Source organism: Chironomus tepperi, unplaced genomic scaffold (assembly GCF_022539635.2).
Source record: "Chironomus tepperi strain 1889 unplaced genomic scaffold, CSIRO-AGI_Ctep_v1 contig_414, whole genome shotgun sequence".
Classification (NCBI taxonomy): domain Eukaryota; kingdom Metazoa; phylum Arthropoda; class Insecta; order Diptera; family Chironomidae; genus Chironomus; species Chironomus tepperi.
The window spans coordinates 275,063-291,023 of NW_027226536.1; the positions used below are offsets into that span (position 1 = coordinate 275,063).

Below are 15,961 nucleotides of genomic sequence, written 5' to 3' on the forward strand. Positions count from 1 at the left end.
TGATTATCAAGAACCTCATATTCTTGAAATAGTTTCGCAAATCATTACATCCTTCATTCTTTTCGCTCTCTTGAGTATTATGTACTTGCTTTACAAGTACCTTACATGTTTTTAACATTTTTTTGCAAGACTCTGACTAGGAAACAAGTATTTACCTAAGTGTGGAAACGAGAATGATGACTGTTAATTTTTGGAATAATTTTAATATTTGTTGGCAGTTGAAAACAGATCTCGAAGGCGGCTTGAATCTCAGATTGAAATTATTTGAATTTTTTTTACCTTTACCTTGAAATAACTAGTTGATTTTTTATATTAAATAATAACCGTCATTTCAGTTTCAAATTTTTTTAATAATTTTAAAATTCATCGATAATCTCCCAACAAGTCTCGTGTCCACACCTAGCTATATACAATTCATTTTAACAGAGATCTTCCCAACATCAGGGTTCGTTCACTTAGGTCACGTTACGTAACAAATGAACGTCCTTAAATTTAAAATAATCTTATCAATCTATTAAAATTTATTTCCATATCCTGAGTACAATAATCTGCGATTAGTTGACAATGCATAAACTTGACATTACCCATACTTACTTACTTACTGTACTTCTTCTGGCTTTAACGCTGCCAACTGCTTGCCAATTACCAATGCCAAGTGCATTACCATCCAAATTGATAGCATCTATCCATGAGTTCTTGGGGTGCCTTTTGTTAACCCAGCAAGCAAAAAGCTTACACTCAATATTGAAGCAAGCTAGGAGTAATACTCACAAGCATGCTAAGCTATATGCATTTTGTAGAGAATTTGGGATGGTACAACAGATAATTGAACACAGTACCGTTGCTATAAGCAAAGGTAGTTACAGAGTTCAACTACTTATGCGTCATTGTTGATTCTAATTTAACATTCAGTAGTCATTGTGATTATATCATGAAGAAATTAAACGCGAAATTCTTTGTTTTGAAGCGCTGTGAGCATAAATTAGACTTTGTAAGAAAGAAACTCTATTCCTTTCTATAAGAATTCTATTAAGGATTATGGATGTATAATGAATTTAATGTTTTCAAAAAGTCATCAAGTACAAAGCTCTCCACTAAAGCAATAGCAATTGAATTTGTTAATTCTAATTATCCATTGGAATAATATCGGGAAACTTTCATTATTGCATCAGGTCTTAATGATGTATTCATGCTCTAATGATGGTCGCAGCATACGGAGACAGCAATTATTGCCTTTTGAGGTAAAAGTTCAAACTTTAATCTGTCTTTAAGGTGCTCAAAAGATGCAGAATCGGCAAAGTACCGTACATCTAGCGAAATGATAGTCACGTGACGCTCTCAATGAACACTTGGCCAAAAGGCGAATCCATGTTCAATGAGAGTAGCTGCAAAGTGGAATCTGTATCTTATTAGATCCATTTGTATGCGCCATATCACTTTCAAATGATGCATTTTCAAGAGAGTTCCTTTGATTGAATGGCGTCGATGCTAAAGTGCTACGATGCAGTTTACGAATAGGATCAAAATTAAGCAATATTCAGTTTGAATATAGTGCCACAGTGAATTGCTGTACTGCTTGATTTACCAAATTGTAGACGCGTTCCATCCATCAAATCCCCAATTGTTATTTTTATAACATAACATTATTATTATTATGCTCAGCTAGTACATTTAAGTAAAGCAAGCTGTCGTAAGCATGCTCTTTGCCTTTAAGTATTAACTTAGTCAAACACATTCTGTCAACTAATTGCAGCTTATTTTATCCTTATTCCTCTTAATTAGTCAGGCTTTCCGATGCCAAGACTTCCCAAGACAGTCGCGGCCTTTAAAAATTTATCTGCTAGCTTCAAATTGTAAATTAATTAATTTGTGCTATTTTAATATATTAGAAAATTGACAATAACTACCTCATTAATTATATATGAAAGCTATGAGATTAAATTTACCAAATGAGGCTGTTTACCAAAAAGCACAATACAGTAGGCAAGGTCGCACAATTATGTCGAATTGTCGGCAAGCTTTAAATGTGCCATAGCGGCTATGTGACTTCCACTTTGTGCTGTGAGGATAAGTTATTAAAAGTCTATATATATTGATATTTTATAGGGTTTTCTGGAAAACAGCCGTTAACGGATCCGGAAGCCTTTAACGGAAGGCTTCAGTAGCCCTAATATTTTGTTGATATTTCTTTGAAATTTCTTAAAATATGAAACAAATTAATTTTTTAATACACATAAATTGCTAGCAATAATTAAACATGAATGCCTCATTAATGTGGGTCATAAATAATTAATCATAAAAAATTAAAAAAAAAAGCAAAATAGGCAAATAGAATAGAAATTTCTAATTTTTATAAAAATTTTCATACTTTAAAGTCAAATTTTAATGAAATACAGGAAATACATGAAATTTTGCACATTTTTTTAACGTAAACTGATTTTAAAATGTGTTAATAAAAGACAAGATCACAAGATTTTTGATCACTAACCTATTTCAACATTTATATTAATACCCCAACAGACAATTCGATCGCTTTCAGGTACCGTGGTCTTTCCCGACCTTTCCACGGCACAAATAGAGAAAGCTTCACCACGGAGCTTTTAAAGCTCCTATAAACCTCTTTGTAGGAGAGCGACTAATTATGTAGTTCTCTCCTCTCTGCCGCTCTTCCATCCTCAACTAAACGACAGCATATGCATGTATATGCTGTTGAGTTAAGTGAATAAGGGAATGACGATTCATTCTCAATATAATCTATATCCAGTACAGACAATAAAAATATTTAATTTCATTAAAATTCTCAATATAGCCTATATAGTGTATAAAGCTGTTTCATACCAAATGGCTGCCAAAAATAGACGAATTCCATTTGGTATTACAAAAAGAGGTTTAGTGGAGCTTTAAAAGCTCAGTGACGAAGCATTCTTCATTTGTGTCGTTCGGGCTTTTGTACCACAGAGCATGCATGTACTAGAAAGCACGCTCTTTGCTTGTTAAGGAATAATGTATTTATATAATTTATCCTACTCACTTCCTTTCTTGACTGAAGCGCACTTGGGTACATTGTCGCGCAAAGAGAGCTTCTAAAGTTGGTTATATCCTTCGATTACTTCTGGCAGTTCGAAATGTTAAGAACTTTTGCGTCCTTTTCTACACATCCAATCCAGAAAATTGATGTTATTCCTCTTGAACTCTTTCCATCCACAAAGTCCAATACTGTTACCATATATACTGGGGCATCTTGTGGGCGTCTGTATTCATGTTTAGCCCATCTAAAACAATTTACTCGATATTATGTATATTTCTTTGACTTTGTGACTCAAACACTTACCGGAACGACGACACAAATTAAGAATGCTTCGCCACGGAGCTTTTAAAGCTTTGCAGCATTATGTGCGCTATTTGGCGGCTTCCACATGTAGGCTGCTTCCACGTGAAGGCGGATTCCACATGAAGGCGGATTCCACATGGAGGCGGATTTCACGTGGAGGCGGATTCCACATGGAGGCTGCTTCCACGTGAAGGCGGATTCCACATGGAGGCTGCTTCCATTTGTGTCACTCGGGTAACTTATGGATTAGACATATTTTGACTTTTTTTTTGCAGCTTGAGTATAATAAATTATGTGGAAAGTATATGCGTATTAAAGAAGTCAGTTATCATACCGATAAGCATCTAATATAAGGATTTGGTTTTGTATTAAAGTAATAAAAAATTTATCGCAATAAAATTAAAATTTATTATATTGATTTTGCACGATGACTAATTCAAACATTATTATCGATTGATACACAAGTTTATCAATAATGTGAGAATTAAGTAGACTTATTTAAACTGTTAATCATTTACTACTGACTACTGTGGCAAATGCGCTGTATATTCTATTATACAAAATCATACTATGATGAAATAATGAAAAATTCCATCATGTATTATAACTTTTGAGTAGCCAATAAGAATTCATATTGATAAAGCTTGTGATTCACATAAAATACATCTAAATGTCTGTGCATTTCAAACTGCTTCAAAGTCGAGTCGAGTCGACTTCAGCCATATCAACTTCGTACTCTACTTTTAGGTATTGCAGTGGTCTTACTGTATCATTAAATCATGCTCTTTGCCTGCTAGTTAACTATAAAAACACTGATACCAGACCTCGAAGTCGACTCAAATTGTATATAGAAAGGAAGTGAATGTCTGACTCCAAAGCTGACCAAATGTCAAGTGCATACACAATTCATTACGACTTCACATGACCGTACACAGTCTAAACAATAAAGCAACGGAAGCAACAAAAACATTCTACTAAGCGAAACATCATTCATTGACAAGAAAATGTATTATGTTAAATAATTCAGTTTTTATACTTTTATTCTAGAATCAGCTTGTCTTCTATTTTTTCTCTTGAAATCTTCAGGGAAATTAACCTTAATTTCTTCATTAACCTTCTTGTGGTATTCCCTGTTAGCACTAAATGCAGCTCTAGCGACCAGGTCCTGTGCTGGTTTATATATGACTTAAAAGGATAGATTGAAAGCCTATCCAAACCCTGTCTGTAGATTGGAACCCTTACGATCAGGATAGGAACGGTAACGTTTACAACCTCCCATCTCCGAAATAACATGCACATAGGTTGATTCCTTAGCAAATTAGTAAATTGGCACAAGAATCGACTTCGAGCTGTGACTGATACACATAAGGAGTAACCCGAATGACCAAAATGGGCAATGGAATTCATGTGGTTCAGAATTTTAAACATATGTATTTTGAATTGACAGACCGTAAAATCTTCAAAGTTTTCGATAAAACAATAGAACCAAAAATTAAAATACTTACTTAATTCGCTGATCTTGGAGATCAATTGAGATCAATCCATAATCTCCCTAACAACCATGAAGGAAATTATAAGACTGGCTACGATCTGCCAATATCCAAAATCAAAATAGATATGCAACACATAAATGTTCACCTTAACTCTGCAAAGCCATGCTTCACACTGAATTGCTATATTAATAAAACTGATAAATATAATATAAGATTAGATTAGATTAAGAGTTACCCTTCTTATACACAACAATTTAACATTAAAATATATGATAGTAAAATTGCGGAAATTCAAAAAAAAAACATGAGAAGTTTGCCTAGGATTATCAATAATACATTCAACTAAATAATTCCTGTGCCGTGTAGCATAAATAGTCCCCTTAAACATATGCAAATAAGTTACTCGAATATTGTAATACAAGATAATTAATTAAGAGCGAAAGAATTATCAAAAGTTTCTTAATCGCACTTCATCTTTTACTCCTGATTCAGATTTAGTATGGTGTGTGGTTCATCAAGTAACTTTTGGCTGAATCTACGCAATAGTTAATAAATTGCAAGGAAAATATTTGATTTTTCTATCCTTTGAAATTAATATTAATTTGGATCTTCTGGCGTTCAACAAATCTTCATCGATAAGCTTTTTTTGGATCTTAAAATTTTCCTATAAAAACTTTTGTGAGTTTCAATGTAACGAATTTTTTAAATATTTTAAAACAGTACAAATTGTACAGTTTATGTGCCGCATCTTTTTAGTCTGCTCTAAAAAAATTTAAATATTTTAAAATATATTGAATTACATTTTAATATATTCTATTTGAACATTAAGAAGTGACGAACAGACGAGCACCATAGCTAAAATTCGAAGATGAAGGTTTGTACGCATTAAATAACTTGCAAAATTTTAATTTCAATTTTATGTCGCAATTTGCTTGTGGATTCCATGCAAAGGCGGTTTAGCAAATCAGAGTTGACAAGGCTCCAAAGTGAAGGCTCTACAGGAGTCTGGACTCCATTTATTGGCAGACTCCAGTGAAATCTCCCAAGAATAAGGGCAGTTGCCTTCATTAAAGTTTTTTGGTCGTTCAAGTGCTCTTTTACCGTCCAGAAATTCAATTTTGAAGAGCTTAATTAATGTGGTTTCCATAGGTCGTCTAATAACATATACAGCCCATCGCAACCTTGTTCACTTTAATTCGCTTTACTATATCAGCATCCCTAAAAAGCTGATATCTTCGTCTTCTTTATTATAAACACCCAATTCCTTTGCTGAAACAAGAACGGAAGCCATGTAAATCTGAAATTTAAGGGGGTATCAGGGGAAAGGGGCCATAATGTAGAATACTCTAAGTACATCTATATTACTCCTGAAAACTCTGAAGATAGGTCACCTTCCAACTGAAGCTCCCAAAGACTCTAAGTATTTCTATATTACTCGAATACACTCTGTACCATGTCATCGTCCAAAGCAGTCATGGGTTCCAAGTTGACTGTAAGAATTTTCTCATACACCCTGTAGCATGATTGGCGTCCGTTAAACATGGTCATACTTTGATGAGTCCAATTCAAGATTCTCTAGGATGTTAGTAGATCCTAGAGTCTATCTGACAGTAAAATAAGCACGTTGAGCTGCCAAAATCCTTTATTTTTATTAAAATGTCGTTTCCATTAATCGTATTGCTACTTACTGCCTTCTTTAAATAATGTCACCTAATAGTTTTTAAATTTTATCATTATAGGTCCTCAGTGTAACAAAAGACATATGTCATCATTTTAAATTATTAAAAGATGATTTGGGAAACATATGTGGAAAGGATAATCGAAACAGTAGCAGTTTATCTGTAATGGTAAGTGGATTTATGAATTTTGACTATAGTCCTTTTACTTACTAAAAGATTTTTTTTTTTTAGGGTAAGGATGCAACAAACCTTCCTATACTCCGTTATTACTCGCCTGATGACGGAAATGAAGATCAAATGGATTATCTGGAGGGAAAAGAATTTGAATGTACAGCCGAATGTGAAGATAATGCATATTATTTGAAACCTAACAAATGTTTTGATTCCCAGGACGATTACGAGTCAGTGTTAAAAATATGTAATTTTTCCAGTGAAGTACAAGAGCAAGTTGAAAAAGGTTCAATTATATGGATTTTTACTCCTTGTGGTATTTGTTTTCTTGTTGTTGTTGGTGTTGTTGTTGTTGGTGTTTTTGTTTTTTCGCTTTTAAATATATAAAGAAGTGTTGTAAAGGTAATAATGATGAAAGGTCAAGTAATAATAATGTTGATTCCAATATGGAACAAGGAAATGTCAATACACATTCTCCGAATTCAGAATCTACATGTACAAGATTTATTATTAAAAACGAATATCCCGATAAAAGTTTTAATAAGAAAGAATCTAAAACATATATTAAGAAAATCAATAAAATTGCTAAGAAATATAATGTTCAAATAAGGTCTATAGTATCCGATAAAGGCAGTATAAAAATCACGTCAAATTTTAATTTAGATTGGTTAAAACAAAAAGTTTTTGAAGGTAAAGATATAAAATTCCAAAATTTTGTGGATCATCCAACTTTCAAAACCACAATCAAATATAGAATGGACATTGATAACATGAGTAACGATGAGATAAAAAATGCTATATGTGATAAATTTTTGCGATCTTTCCAAGGTGGAATAGAAACCAATCACTGGGTGATAATGGATTGCGAGCAAAATAATGATGAATATCGTCTTACGATTAAAATGGACCCAGCAAGTATGAATGAACTAAGAAAAATGAATTATACAATTGATATTGATGGTCAAACTATTACATTTGAACGTATGTAAATGAACATGCTCATGAACTACTATCAATCAATATAATTGTTAATTATAATTGTTCTTTATTTCCATCAAAAACTTCTTGTTCTAACCAATCAGTATTCTCAAATTCAAAAAAAGGAGTTCAATAATAATATATATTAAATTTGGAGAACATGTATCGACACCTCCTTGTTCTATATTGGAATCAATATCATTATTATCAGGACCTTTACGAAAATTGCAATAAAAAGCTAAAATAATAACGCCAATAACAGCACCAATATATAATAAAAATCCATATAATTGAAACCTTTTCAACTTCATACTCATAATCGTTCCGGGAATTAAAGCATTTGATTGGTCTAAAATAGTCTGACGTTACTGTGTCTACATATGTTTCGATTGTCATATTTTACGTGCGGAATAACATCAAGCTTCGCTTGGCATATAGTTGAGATGTAAAGCTCCAGCGGGTAGGCCAAGCTTCAAAAAATTTATTTAATTTTCATACAATACTCAAAGTTTCAAAAATCATAGCAACTATTAATTTTAAGTTACTTTCTATGATTTGTTTTTAAAAGTTTATATTGCTATATAGGGGAATGAATGTATTTTTGGATGTATTTTGCACTACTAAATCTTTGTGTGTTTATGTTTTTGTAATTACTGCATGAATGAAAGAGTTTTATGTTCCAAAATATTAAATGATACTGCTAAAATCATATTTCAAGCGCAAATCTTGGATATCTTCACTCATTTTAGCATAATTAATGATTTAACATAGATTTATTGCGTATTTGTTTCTGGAGGTAAAAATATTTGCTTTTGGTGGTAATTCAGAGGAAGGCGCACCAGAATTTTGATCCTAAGAATCTTTTGTGGTACATTGACTCCGGAGCTTCGTCTTACATGACCTACAGTAAGTCATTTTTTTATTAGATAAAAATTTTCATGGAAATGTAACTGTAGCTAATGGTGAGAAGGTCGAGTACATTGGAAAAGGGTAATATTCATTAAAATATATGTGTAGGGATTAAAAGCTTTTCTGACTGATGTACTTCTGATGCCATGCATTGACAGTTATTTGATCTCTGTGTCAAAACTCTGCAGCAGGGGTTTTAATACTAATTTTAACCGCATTTTTTCTCGGAAAAGGTCTTGATCTTTTGCAAATTGCTGAGAAATAAGGCAATATGTATATTGTGAAGGCTAAAGCTGAGGGACATATTTAATTAATAACAGAGTGGATAGATGCTGTGTACATGAATGGCATCGAAAACTTGCTCATAGAACTTTGCATGATATACTTGCGAAAATTTCTCGTAATCCGTATCCCATGAATGGATGTTCATTCGAAATTTTGTGCAGTATATTTGAAAGCAAAGAGCGAAGTACAATCGAAAGTCATTGAATATTTGGAACTGTTAAAAAATATGTTAAGGTTTCAGTGTACTGTAGCCTACTCACCGGAGCAAAATGGTATATCTGAGAGAAAGAATAGGACATTGGTAGAGGCATGTAGAACGATGCTTACTGAGTCAGGTATGGCAAGAGATAACCGGGATAAAGCAATCAATAAATGCTAATTTTACTCTGAATCGGAGTTTCTGCTTATCATATAAGCTCGATTTGCAAATGTGAATCTTCGAAAAATTGTTGTGTCGCGTGATGTTGTTTTTCTAAAATTTCAGTTATTACTGTTGACAATTTCATGAAAACACAGAAATGAATCATAAATATATTTCTCTAAATAAAAAATACCTCAAAAATACATAAACTTAGAGTGTACAAGCTTTCTGAAAAGCAACCGTTTTTTTTGAAAAAAAAATTAGTTTATTTCCGTTTTTAATATTTAAAAAAATGTTAAGTTTTAAGACCGTTCCTTTCACTTTTCTTCGTAAAATTAATATTTTTGATAAATTCGGAAACTGTAAGTACATTTTTTTGATTTCAAAATATAACCAGTGTATTTTTTTTTGTTCTATACTGATCACTTCAGGTAATATTAAATAATATATATTTTATAAGAAAATTACACATTTAAGAACATTTAACAAATGTAGAATTATCATTACGGGTGGTAAATGTGAATAAAATTCATTAATATTGCTCCACTCTCTCTTTATACTATATTTATATTCAGTTATATTTAATCATTCAATTAAGATAGTACATTTTTTACATCCAAAGTTTTTGTTATTTACTAGCGATATTCTCTCATTATAGCTTCGCTCGCTCGACTTGGGAAAATTAATAGATTACTTTACGAGCCGGGCTGAGTTTTGCTCGACCGACTTGGGTAGATTATAGACCACTTAATATCATCAGTTTAACATTAATTTAGGAATCTCCATAGAAATCCGAATAATCATTACATTAAAATCTTCCCACTATGACCCTTATTGAGGTTTATTTAGTATGACGTAAGTAAAACTGTTTTTTAAATCTACAAAAAAAAAAAAAAATTGCCAAATTATTTGACTATAAAGAAAAATAAGTACTTACTTTGCCTATAGTAATCATAAACGGTAATTGTCGAAGGCGCTAAGTTGTAAACTGTATAAAATTTTACAATTTGAATGTCGAACCTGATGTCTTCCTCGCATTTGATATTTTTCTCATAAATTATTAGTAGGTTTCTTTCTTCTTGATACTCAAATTTAAACTGAAATTTGTTAAAAAAAAAGGTTTTAATTTTATGAAGATATACGGCTTGACTTGTTATATTTACCTTGCTATGACCTGAAATTTTATCAAATTTATATCCACTTGGAATTTTTACCTCAACAATCAAAAAATTTACGGTCCTAAAATAAAATAATCTGGATCCAATTATATTTACATCAATTTGAATATTATATGATCCATCCTCAAATTTTGTCAAATTATGTTTTACATCAAAATACATCCGGTGAATATTATTAGATGTCTTATGTTCAACTGATGCATAAGACATTCCTTGGTCAATTGCATAAAAATCGAAATCCTTATTATGTACTTGGATATGCGTTTTGTCAAGATTATTATGTATTATATTCTTAATTCTTTCAGTATTAATTCGAATCTTAAACTTTGATGATGGGAAATTTTTAAACTTTAAAAACTCATAAAGTGCTTGTAGTGCCAAAACTGAACTGTATGGAGAATAAAATTCGCCATTCCTTTGTCGTTGACTAATCAGCCATTTTATTTCTTCGACAGGATCTTTATTTAGACGTAATTTTGTGATAATAATAGCCGAGACTGTTTCAACGAGAAATGACTTTAATTTTTTTAAAGTTGCAATTTTATACGAGCTGTTTATATTTTTTAAAAATCGATTTGACGTTTCGTTGTCACCATACAATGAATAGACTTGTGCAATCAGAACTTTTTCATAGTCATTTTTTAAATTCTTTGATTCCAAAGATCTAAAATAATTTAATGTTTTTGCTATTTTATCACGATGAATCGTCCGTAAATTGAGATCCTTTAGGAATGGCAAAATGATAAAAGTCGTTTGTATCTGCACTTGAGCATTTCTAGTTCCCATATCAATCCGATAGCTAGACGATTTGTCATATGGAAAACTTCCATCATCATTTTGAAATTTCATCATGAAATTTGCAGCTGTTTTCAAAAGTTCTTCATTAATCTCAAGAAATTCTTTGGAGTCGATGATAACTTGTGCTGCATATGAGATTAATCTGATGTTTGATGAGCTGTTTTGTTTGATTTCTTTTTGAAGAATTCTTTCGGTTTCAAGTTTATAATTTTTAAGGTCATTTGTGACTTTTTGTCCTAGATCTGTTTCAAGTTGATTAATTTTCGATAGAAATTTGTAAAACACAATCGATGCAGCAAGCATGTCAACTTTAAGTTCATCATAATCAAATGGCGGACTTGTCATGAAATGAACAATAAAAATTGTAAATTTAGTAAGTAAATTAAGTATTCTATTTTAAATATTAAGGATAGTTAAGGCAAAAGTCAGATAATATCGTTAAAACCGCAAGATGACTTACTATATTTCTTCAAATCTTCCAATCATAGGATCCAAAAGGTTTCCATAAGTTATAAGGTCAAAACTAGACTCATATGATGCTGATTCAATTTTTACATGTTTGTGGAATACATTATCAACGATTTCAAAAAAGAAAGAATCAGAATATGTTTTATCTATTTGATTTGATTTTACCTTGACAACTTTCTCAATTTTTGCAATATAATCATTTGATAATGCTTCAATAGTTACTCTAACTGCATCTTTCATATGAGAACGAATGAAAATTTTAGTTTGCGATAAAATTTTGTTTTCCGAAAGCATCAATTCATAAGAATATTTTGAACTTTGATTTATAAAGCTATTTCCATCCATAACTACTAAATCACCATTTACTATTTCAACTATCACTGTTAAATTAGTTTCTCTAGCTACTAAATTTGTGATGTTGTATTCAAATTCGAAAATTTCATCCTCACAGATCATTGAAGGTGCTGTAACCTCTATTGAATGAGTTTTTGGAGGAGAAATTTTGAATGGATGTGATGTGACTGCAAACCCTTTTGTTGGATGCACAGAAATTCCATGAATCTGCCAAGAATTTTGAGATTGAATATGCTTTTCCAATGTCTTAATTCCGTCATCTTCAAATGAAAACTCATCTTCAAACCAAATGTCTGGAAAGTATGAATCTAAATCATTTAAGGACTCATATTGCACTTCCTTAAATTCATCATCAAATGAAAAGTTGTAATTTGTATTAATCGATCTCAGCGGTTTGAGAATGAATAACTTTAAAGCATCTAATTCGTCAAAAGATGTTTTGTGAAATTTGAGATTTTCGGAGCTTAAAACTTCTCTGTAAATTTCGTCTTTTGATAATCCATATGCTGGTGCCGAGGTTTTTTCTGTTGCTGATAAAAAGACTTTGGATCCCTTTTCTGTGTCAATAAGGATATTTACAGGTTTATCAAGATATTCTGGATCTACTGTCCTGATATTAAGCTAAAATTAATAATATGTTATCAATTTTATAGATTTAAACTTTACAAAATTCATACAAAATTAGGCATGTAAAAGTTGATGTCCAATTCAACCATATCGTAAATTATTTTACCATCTAAAGTAAAATCGTAAACAATTAGCGTCGACTTAGGCCTCATTTCTTCACTGAATTCGATTAAAAATTCATAATAGCTCTTTCCTGTTGCTCTTTTGCAATTTTTTGTGTAAACAATACCATTAGGTCCAACAACAACAGCATTGAGTGCATTGAATTTTGATGTTGATTCTACTGAGATGTTATATCCAATTACAGTGCTATTCCTAGATGTAGAAAAATAATATAGTTAGTTATTCAGATCAGAGTGTGTCCGTCTCAAATTCGAGTTTTTCGACATTAGATCGAAAAATTCGAACATTTCATTTTAAAATAAAAATTTACGTTACTAAGAAAATTTAACGAAAAATAATTTTTTTGAAAAAAAATCAGATCATTGAGATTCAGCTGCGATAGAGCAATTCGCGTCTAATGATTGTTTATTGAGTTAAGTAGGACCTCTGCAATCAGTAGACGTACGAAATGCCGAAGTCCACTACATATACTCACATAACATTCATCAATTTAACTGCAATATATTCACGAGACTTTAGTTGTGCTTCAATATATTCCGTCAAATATAATTCCTTTAATTTCAGTTGAATTTCAATTTTTGTTGTGTCAGCCAAAGGAGCCATGCTGATTAAACTTTCACCATTAGTAATATCCAATGTTTCATTCGCAGCGTGTGTCATGAAAGATTTTTTATAATATTTAATCATTACTTCCATGGAGCTGATTGAATTATAAGGCTGATCGTCAGATGTTTTAACTTCAGCTGTAGCTGTAAATTCTAGACCTGGTCTGAAATATTTTTGTCGCTTTAAAAACAATCTTTTAATTTGATTCTCTCTTAAAATCACTTCAGCATCCTTTGACGAACTTAATTTTGTTGATTTGTCCTCAATTACAATGTTGAACTTAACACGACAATCTAAATCGGAAGTAGAAATGCCAAGATCTTCAATTATTCTAAATTCATGCAAATGTCTTAAAATTGAATGAAATTTCTTTTGTTGAATTATAGTTTTGTTGCTGTTCATTGAATATGCATCGACTGTAATCATCAAATTTCCTCTAAAATTGATCTTTGTTGGATGTTTTGCATTGATATTCATGACAATAGATTTGTCATTAAATAAAACTTCCCTATCCATTATTACGTCAAACTGAATAATATTCTTGTTATAATCATGAACTTTAAAGCTTTTTGATCTGACTTTGTCATTAACTTTTGCTTGAATCTTCCAAATTCCAAATATTGGGTTTTCAGATAATGTAAATTTGTTGCTAAAATGTCCATTTTCTGACAATGCAACATTATTATACTGCTTAACAGTTTCATTGCCAGAATCAATTATTTCTATATCAATTTTAAAGATCTGTGGACTTGGAAATGGAATTAACTTTTGATTTAGCACAAAAACTTGAAATTTGATTTGATCTTCAGGTTTGTATGCTGGTTTATTGACATTGATGAAAATCAGTGGACGTTGAGAAATGTTGATAAGCTGTACTGATTGTTCCTTTGTTATAGAGTTGTTTGCATTATTAAAGACAATTTTTAGTTCATATTTGTCCGCTAAACAGTATGGAACCTATGGAATAAGAATTATAAATTATTAGGAATCGGAATAACTTTATGCTTCGGTATATGCAAGAATGCTGGCCGGCGCAAACTATATGTGCACTTTGGACTCTAACTCAACCCTTTTTCGATATCATGTAGCTTATGATGTGCGCATAGTACACAACAATATGCGCCGATCTCCACATACTCGCCGAACATTCTAATTTACCATAAAATTAACTTTTTCATTTAAAATATCAGTCCTGAAGTTTTTGGACTCATTATAACATGATGAGTGTAATGAAATAGTTACTGACGAATCTGGATCAAAGTTTTTTGCGTAGAGAACGGCTGTATAATTTGTACCAGGAGTAATAAAATGCGAACCAATTAGCATGAGCTGCTCCCTGTTTTGAATTTGATTTTGAATCCATTCATAAAATAAATCAACTCTTGTGTATATGGCATAATTGTTGACATCACAAACTAAATTATTTAAAAGAGATGATGATGCAATTCCTCGAAGATAGTAAGTATTTTCGTACATTACGAATAGTCCATTTCCACTATCACCCGTACAGATTCCAGAATTATTACCTATACCTGCACAAAATGTACGTTTACTTGATATACTGGCCAATTCTACATTTGAGAGCATGCAGTCTTCGTTAATGATTAATAGAATTTTAATATATTTTAGAGTATTTTCAAATTCAGGATTTTCACTTTTTCCATGTCCTACAACAGTACCAACGTTAATATCGAGTATATTTGATTTGGGAGGTATCAGACAAATTGGTTTGATGTATAAACTGAATTCAACATATTGAACTAAAGTCAACATTGCAATATCTGCATCATGATTCTGAACAGTGATATTCCAATCTTGATGAATAACAGTTTTCGAAACGTTAGCGAAAATTCTTCCATTTTCGTTTGGGATACCTAAATTGTGAGCACCTAAAGCAACAGATAATTCTTCAGCAGAGAAGTTGTTGATATTTTCCTTGCCATTCACGCAGTGAGCAGCTACAAAAAGTTATATAAACATTTATAACCTAAAAAATTTATGACATTATATGGAAGTTACCTGTTAATACCAAATCATTAGTCAAGATTGTTCCTCCACACATTATAAATCCGTTTTGAAATAGCACCGCAGCCCTGATGAAAAAGTATATTAAATAGTGTGCTTTTAAGACATTTTAAATAATTTTACCATGGAAAACTTCCATGCGCTGCAAAGTTTCCTCCATAGATTAGTCCTTGTGCAACAGTAGCAATGCCGCATTTTTCCTAATCTAAAATGTAAAATAAAGTTATTAATATAGATCAGTGATAGATGATCCCGAGTGAACAAAAATACATTATAACTAGTTGCTTGCAAGTTCTAATGTATTTTTGCTGACTCAAGAATTTTTCAAAAGCAAAACTTACCAAAAAAACAAGAAAGAATTAAGTTCAAACAAAACTTTTAAAAATAATTAAATGTAATACTTCAGGATAAGCAATAATATTGCTTATAAAAATTTCAAAGATACCACAAAATAATAAAAATTGCTTAGGATAAGCGCTTATAAAAATTTCAAAGATACCACAAAATAATAAAAAATTGAAATCCTGATTGAAATACATTTATTTTCTTAAAAATATATGATTTGATAACAATTT

The 15,961-nt window shown here is 31.3% G+C and overlaps 2 protein-coding genes across 2 annotated transcripts; one reads left to right on the forward strand and one right to left on the reverse strand.

Annotated features, from left to right (window-relative positions):
• Nucleotides 1-5,609: 5,609 nt before the first annotated feature.
• On the forward strand, nucleotides 5,610-7,366 carry LOC139097107 (uncharacterized). Its single transcript, XM_070648875.1, has 3 exons — nucleotides 5,610-5,698; nucleotides 6,564-6,671; nucleotides 6,735-7,366. The coding sequence occupies exons 1-3, from the start codon at nucleotides 5,693-5,695 to the stop codon at nucleotides 7,059-7,061; spliced, it is 441 nt and encodes a 146-aa protein (XP_070504976.1). The 5' UTR covers nucleotides 5,610-5,692; the 3' UTR covers nucleotides 7,062-7,366.
• A 2,416-nt stretch (nucleotides 7,367-9,782) lies between these two features.
• Nucleotides 9,783-15,824, reverse strand: LOC139097118 (thioester-containing protein 1 allele R1-like). The gene is made up of 10 exons (XM_070648886.1): nucleotides 15,728-15,824; nucleotides 15,510-15,591; nucleotides 15,381-15,454; nucleotides 14,520-15,319; nucleotides 13,231-14,318; nucleotides 12,683-12,947; nucleotides 11,644-12,626; nucleotides 10,371-11,520; nucleotides 10,145-10,304; nucleotides 9,783-10,085 (listed from the first exon to the last, which is right to left on the reverse strand). The coding sequence occupies exons 3-10, from the start codon at nucleotides 15,421-15,423 to the stop codon at nucleotides 10,039-10,041; spliced, it is 4,536 nt and encodes a 1,511-aa protein (XP_070504987.1). The 5' UTR covers nucleotides 15,424-15,454; nucleotides 15,510-15,591; nucleotides 15,728-15,824; the 3' UTR covers nucleotides 9,783-10,038.
• Between the last annotated feature and the right edge of the window lie 137 nt (nucleotides 15,825-15,961).

Excerpts from the sequence above, each read along its gene's own strand:
- LOC139097107 (XM_070648875.1), top strand. Across the intron at positions 6,672-6,734 it reads GTAGCAGTTTATCTGTAATG|GGTAAGGATGCAACAAACCT; the intron begins GTAAGTGGATTT and ends TTTTTTTTTTAG.
- LOC139097118 (XM_070648886.1), bottom strand. The coding sequence starts at position 15,423 with ATGTGTGGAGGAACAATCTTGACTAATGATTTGGTATTAACAG. Across the intron at positions 11,521-11,643 it reads GGAAGATTTGAAGAAATATA|TCCGCCATTTGATTATGATG; the intron begins GTAAGTCATCTT and ends TTTCATGACAAG. Across the intron at positions 10,305-10,370 it reads AAATTTCAGGTCATAGCAAG|TTTAAATTTGAGTATCAAGA; the intron begins GTAAATATAACA and ends AACAAATTTCAG.